The sequence below is a fragment of the Hydra vulgaris genome, chromosome 13 (genome assembly GCF_038396675.1).
Source record: "Hydra vulgaris chromosome 13, alternate assembly HydraT2T_AEP".
In the NCBI taxonomy this organism is placed as follows: domain Eukaryota; kingdom Metazoa; phylum Cnidaria; class Hydrozoa; order Anthoathecata; family Hydridae; genus Hydra; species Hydra vulgaris.
Window position 1 is genome coordinate 4,570,775 of NC_088932.1, and position 6,758 is coordinate 4,577,532.

A 6,758-nucleotide genomic window follows, 5' to 3' on the forward strand; every position below is an offset into this window, starting at 1 on the left:
ATGGAACATTAACAGAAGTTGTATGTCTACTATCAATCGTACTACTTATCTTACTACAAGTAAGTAGATATTCTTGAAGAGAATCAGCCTCTGGTGTTAAGGTTTTGCTTCCACTAATATATGGTTTGATCTGGGAACCATTAACTTTCTTCTCTTTCAAGGTGGCTATCTCTTGTAAGAGATATGATCTTTTTCCTAAATTTTTCATGATACAGAAAGGTCCAAGCCATCTGAAATCTAATTTGCCTTCTTTCCTTTTTTTCTGCGTAAAATCCTTGATAAGGACTTTGGACCCGATGGCATAAACAAATGGATTTGCATGCTTCTTGTTATAATTTTCTTTTCTGCTTTCCTGAAAATATTTACAATGTTGACGAATCAGGGCTAAGTACTGTGCAAAAAAAAACACAGAAGATATTAGCTACTAAAGGAAGAAAACAAATAGGAACACTCAGTAGTGCTGAGCGTGGTCGGCAATTGACTGTAGTATGTTGTATGAATGCAATAGGAACATTTGTGCCACCAGTATTCATATTTCCTAGAAAAAGATTAAAAAATGAGTTGATAGATAGCGCTCCATTAGGCAGTTAAGCATTTTGTCAGGAAAAAGGGTGGATGACTAGTGAGATTTTCTTAAAATGGCTGGTACATTTTGTGCACCACTCTAGCGCGTCGAAAACTAACAAAAAGCTTCTATTAGATGGCCACGTTACTCATAAAAGCTTGGCAGTTTTGGAGTATGCAAAAGAAAATGGTGTTGTAATATTTTGTTTTCCCGCACACTGTACTCACCGTGTCCAACCACTTGATGTTGGATTTTTTGGTCCATTACAAACATATTATGATCAAGAGATTCAGACATGGCTAAGGCAACATCCCGGTAGAGTTGTGACACATTTCCAGGTTCCTGGACTTTTAAACAATGCATACTTAAAAAGTGCAACTTTAGCAAATGCTGTGCATGCTTTTGCCAAAACTGGAATATATCCTTTTAATGCCAATATTTTGAAGACTGGATGTTTGCTGGATGTCGACACAAGGACTAAAATTTGGTATACAAAATTTGTCTCCTTTGCCTTTAGCAACTCCTAAAAATGAATTTAAACGCACAAAAAACGTGGGAAAACTGGGCATCTGAATTCTACTCCAAACATCCAAGAATTAAAAGATATAGCAATAGAAAATGATAATAAGAAAAAAGAAAAAAAACGAGTATAGTTAAAAAGGAAAAAACTGTTAGAAAAAGAAAAAGAAAAATGTTACTTGAAAAAAAAGGCTGCAGTGATGCAAGTAATACAAGTACTAATAAAAATGAGTTTGTATCTGATACAGCTTGTTTGTTTTGCAAAGAACTTTATTCACAATCTTACTCTAAAGAACCTTGGATTTGCTGTCAAAAATGCAATTCTTGGTGCCATTGTTTATGTGCAGGCGTAGATAAGAAAAGAAAAAAATTTATATGTGAACTTTGTTTATAAATTTTAAAAGAATATACTGTTTTGTTATTAATAAAAAATAAAAAAAAAGCACTGTTTGAATAATTTATTAAAAGTACGCCATCATAGGAGCAGTTGGTTGCCTATGATGGCATACTTGTACTCTTTTAAAAATAGAAATAACTCTCAAAGAAGTTTAACTGATAAAAATTCTGTGGGTTATTATTGTTCTACTTGTTACTAGGAATGTACCTATATAAAATTTTTGATTTTTGGTCTTCAGGATACTGTATAATGAAACTTCAAAATTAAGTATGCCATCATAGGCGCCTTTCCCCTAATTACAACTCATTATTCTGAAAAATATTGTATTTTATTCTTTTTTTCAAAATGTTCTATTTAAGTTTGATTATATTTAATAAACACTACAATAGGCATTTTGTGCATTAATATAGTACTTTTAAAATTTAGTAAACTAACTAAAAATAATGGATTAGTTTGCTAACTTTTTTTAGCCATTTTTTATATTTTCCGTACCTTTGTCCATTCCCAGTCGAAAATAGGGGATTCGCGACGAGAAGGCCTGTAGTAAGTATCGACATGTATGGTACCTATTTCAAATAAACTGTTATAAAATGTTTTTATGTTTTGGTTTTTGCTATACTCAAAACAATACAAGTGGAAGTCACCCAAAATATAACTTTTTTTTCTCTCTTGACTAGTTTTTTCTTTTAGATTGTATTTCAAAAATTTACCAAGATTTTCTGTTCATTCAGTTGGAGGCCTATAGCAACAGCTGATTAAAATATTTTTAGAATTTTTGTTTATTAGTTGAATTGTTAAGATCTTTTGGTCCGTATCAGAAACACTTGTATCGCTTCTAACTTAATAGAAAATATTTTCTTTCAAACAAAAAAGTACTCCTCCGCGCCTATTATTTTTTTGTTCTTAAAATTCCTTTAAAACCTGGGAGAAGGAGAAAAGAATTCGATTCAAAATCTATTTTAGAACACCAAGTTTCGGTTACACAAATCACGTTAAAACAATTGTTGGTTTCGTAAATTAAATTTAAAAGGTTTTCAAAATTCTATTTTAAACTTCTAATATTCACGTGAATGACGTTAAAATAATCACTTTTATTACCACTCCTATAAAGCTACATACTTCATTTGGTTGAAAATAAGAGCGTACAAATTCAGGCAAATTAATTTCGTTAAAGTAATTTATGTCTGGATCGGATTCTTCATCCTATTTAAAATCATAAATTTGAAAACATTTAAAAGCATTTCAAAATTATTATTATTATTCGAATTCATCTTTTAATTTATTTTTTTTATTTACTTTTTTTATTCTGTTATAAAAAACCGTGAATATACTTTGTTTTAAGTTGGCTAAGTGTAAGCACTTCAGTAACGTGACAAATTCCGTAGACAAAATTTGCGAAGTTTTTTATATATAAAGAAGACTTTTTCAGATTAAATTTAGACCGATTTTTTTAATCTATTATGCCATAGTAAAACGTTTTACGAAAAGTAAAATGATTAATCTTTCATAAAATATCTGCTAGAATTTTCAATATCAGTTTATCTGGCTGTAGGAGCGGTTTTAATTAAATTTTTGTAATTATTTTAGCTTCAAGTTATTTTATTTGCGTTCTAGCATCCTTTAAAATAATATAACTATTTTTCTTTGTTTCTATTTTTTTTTTTTTTTTTTTTTTGGTTTTGTGATGAATAAGTTGGTCTAAAATAATTTTAAATAAACTAAGTTTGTAACAACTGGTTTTAATAATAATTTTTTTTTTACGACAATAATTGAGAAGAATCTTAGTTCGGGTCGATGCTTTCTTATGAACCTCGTGTTAACAATTTAATATATCCGTAACAAAACCCTTTTGAATTCTACAAATCAAGAATTCTAGATAAACCGGTAATATAATAACAAAAAGCCGTAATAAATCATAACACTTTTTACATACACCCCTAGGTTGACATGGTCAACTAATAATATAAATCTTTTAAACGCTGCAAATTTTCACCTGCGCTCGCTGCCTGTCTGGTCGGCCGCTTACTAATTGACCTGCACGTTTCATCGGTAGCAATCACACCTGATTCATCTTTAACTACTTTATTATTTTTATTTTCGATCATTTCGTTTGGCTTGTTGTTGCTAATTTCGAAAGGTATTAATTTTTGAATAGGTCGAAAACAGGTTGTTCGAATTCCTTCTTTGGATAAAATTTGCACTTTTCCATCAGTTCCTCCAATAAGTTTTAAAACTTTTTCCATACGCCATTGACTTCTAGGGATCTTGGTATCATCTCGTATAAGAACTACATCATTCGCTACTAGTTGTTCGGTATATGAAGTTTTATCTTTAACATATAAATGGTGTTGTTTAAGTTTATTATGATACGAAGTTGCAAATCTTTTCCAAAAATTAAATTTTGATGTTTTTAAAAATATTGTTTTTTTTTGAAACATCTTCAGGTAGTTTATAAATTTCATTCAATTTATTATGAATATTTCGACCAAACATTAAATCGTATGGTGTTAAGGTGGTAGTATTGTAATTAAAATTGAAAAATTCATTTTTTTAAAAATACATTTTTTAGCTAATATAACTATTGTAGAGTCGAAATCTTATCTTGCTTTATAATAAAAAAATCAGTATATACCTCTGAAATTGCTTTTAAATTGTTCAATATCAATTTTTATCCATAGCAACGCTTTATTTACCAGGTTGCTACGGGTTTTTGCAATCAAAGTTATATAAAATAAGCGATAAAAACAGTTTCATGCTAAACTTTTATAATGAAAATTGTTAATCAGCAGTTACTTCTTGTTTGTTGACTCAATTTATACGCGAATGAGCACGCTTTAGTGCTATTTTATGCTCTTTATAAGTTCACCAATAGTCTATAGTGTAGTATACATAGTCAATTTTTAAAATATCTTATTTTAATAAAAGTGTAATAAATAAAAGTGTAATGGGTCGAACGAAAAGAAAACGATCTTCTAAAAGAGTATACCAAAATAATAAAAGAAAGTTTTATGGAAACAGACATACAAATGTCTGCAAAAATAATGAAACCGTAGCCATACCTTCAGTTGAAAGCATACCATGTTCCTCATCCTACAAGAAGTTGTTCAACAAAGAAGTTGTAAATGAACCTCAACAGATAAATGAAGACTTTAACTTTATTATGAACTTTGGTTTACTTAAAAAAGCAATAATGGTCCTTAAATGCCCAGAATGTAACAAGTTAGTAAATTTGCAGTTTGATACTTCAAAAAAATATGGCCTAAGTATTGGACTAAAAATTTGTTGCAGTGATTGTGAATGGGAAACGATTTTTTTTTCATCTGCTAAAATGGATAAAAAAATTAATTGTGTTGGACGAAAACGCTTTGACATAAACACTCGTACAGTAATTGCATTTCGTGAAATGGGTAAGGGATTTTCAGCAATAGAAACATTTTGTGGAATTATGAACATGAACCCTCCAATGAATAAAAACTGCTATAATGACACATTGCACATAATGTTGGATGTCTATCAAAATTTGGTTGACAAAAGCATGTCAAATGCAGCAAATGAGTTACTATCAATCAATGAAACATCTAAAGATATTATTTGTGGGTTTGATGGATCATGGCAGAAACGTGGATACACCTCAAACAATGGTTTAGTAACAGCTGTTGCTGTAGAAAATGGTAAGTGTGTTGATTACGAAATAGAAACAAAAACTTGTAAGTTGTGTTCTATATGGGAGTTAAAAAAATACACACATCATGAAGAATATAATGATTTTCACTTCTTACATTATAAAAAGTGCAAAATCAGTCATACCGGTTCAGCCTCCTCTATGGAATCAAGTGGTACAATAAAAATGTTTTTGCGTTCTGAAAAAAAAAATAATTTGAGATATACAACGTTTCTAGGAGATGGAGATAGCAGTTCATATGTTAATGTCGTTTCTGCAAAACCTTATGGAGATTTTGAAATAAAAAAAGCAGAGTGCATTGGGCATATTCAAAAACGTGTTGGTACTAGATTAAGAAACTTAAAAAAACAAAATAAAGAAACTTTATGTGATGGCAAAAAGTTAAAAGGAGCAGGTCGTTTAACAGAACATGTTATAAATACATTGCAAAATTATTATGGTAAGGCAATAAGGCAAAACGTTGGAAATTTATATGGAATGAAAAAGAGTGTTGCAGCTGTACTTTTTCACTGTTCTGAAAGTTGTAATGGCGAAACGCGTCATCAGTTTTGTTTGCGTACCAAAGATTCTTGGTGCAAATTCCAGTCTGACAAACTGACTGGCAAAATTTCATATAAAGAAAATATTTGTATTCCCGCTGCTGTCTGCAACACCATCAAACCAATATTTATAGACCTTGGTTCCGATAAACTTCTTGAAAAATGTTTGCATGGAAAAACGCAGAATCCCAATGAGTCTTTAAACCAGTTGATATGAAAGCGATGCCCAAAAGATATATTTATTGAAAGAACTGCTCAAAGTATAGGAGTAGCCTCAGCTGTACTAAATTTTAATGAAGGGCAGCAGTTCTTAAATAAGTTGTTTAATGAGCTTGGAATGGAATTCGGTGTAAATGCGCAAAATTACTGTTTACGTAAAAACAATAAACGAATCATTAAAGCAGAAAAACAATGTATTACTAAAGCAAAATCAAGAAGAAAAAAGTTAAGAGCAATAAAAAAAGGTTTTTGTGACCAAAAATGAAGAACTGGAAGGTGTAACTTATAAAAGTGGTGAATTTTGAACTATTTTATTCTTCTTTTTTTTTTTAATTGCGTTTTTCTCAAAATCATGTATTTGGGGTTTGCGACGTGGATTTTTTAAAAAACCAATTATCAGATTTACTTGAAATTTGGCACACATACTCACTACATTAGTATCTACAACATACACTAGGATAATTTTTATTGCTTCTCTCGTTCAGTAATTTTTAATCATTTTTTTTCATAAATTACCCCCAAAATTGCAAAATTTTACACAAATGCAAATATTTTTTGATTTTTTTGACCATATCAAAATCTTCTAATCTATGTTGCAATGCCACATGTAATATATCACCAGCCAAATTTTCAATAAAAAATATATAAGGGTTCTTGAAAAATCTCTGTCGCAGTTTACCCCATTTATGGGCCTTCAGCGATAATTATGCTGAAGATTTGTCATAATTTTTTTTTTTTTTTTTTTTTTTTTTTGCTTATTGATGTTATATTACACATTGTAGAATTTTTATTTATTTAAAAAAGTTGATTTTTTTTTTTTTTTTGCTAATTACTATA

General features: G+C 29.8%; 1 protein-coding gene across 1 annotated transcript; it reads left to right on the top strand.

Annotated features, from left to right (window-relative positions):
• The first annotated feature begins 615 nt into the window (after positions 1–615).
• Positions 616–1,092, top strand: LOC136089548 (uncharacterized). Its single transcript, XM_065815600.1, has one exon. It carries the CDS (start codon positions 616–618, stop codon positions 1,090–1,092), a length of 477 nt encoding a protein of 158 aa, XP_065671672.1.
• The last annotated feature ends 5,666 nt before the right edge of the window (positions 1,093–6,758 follow it).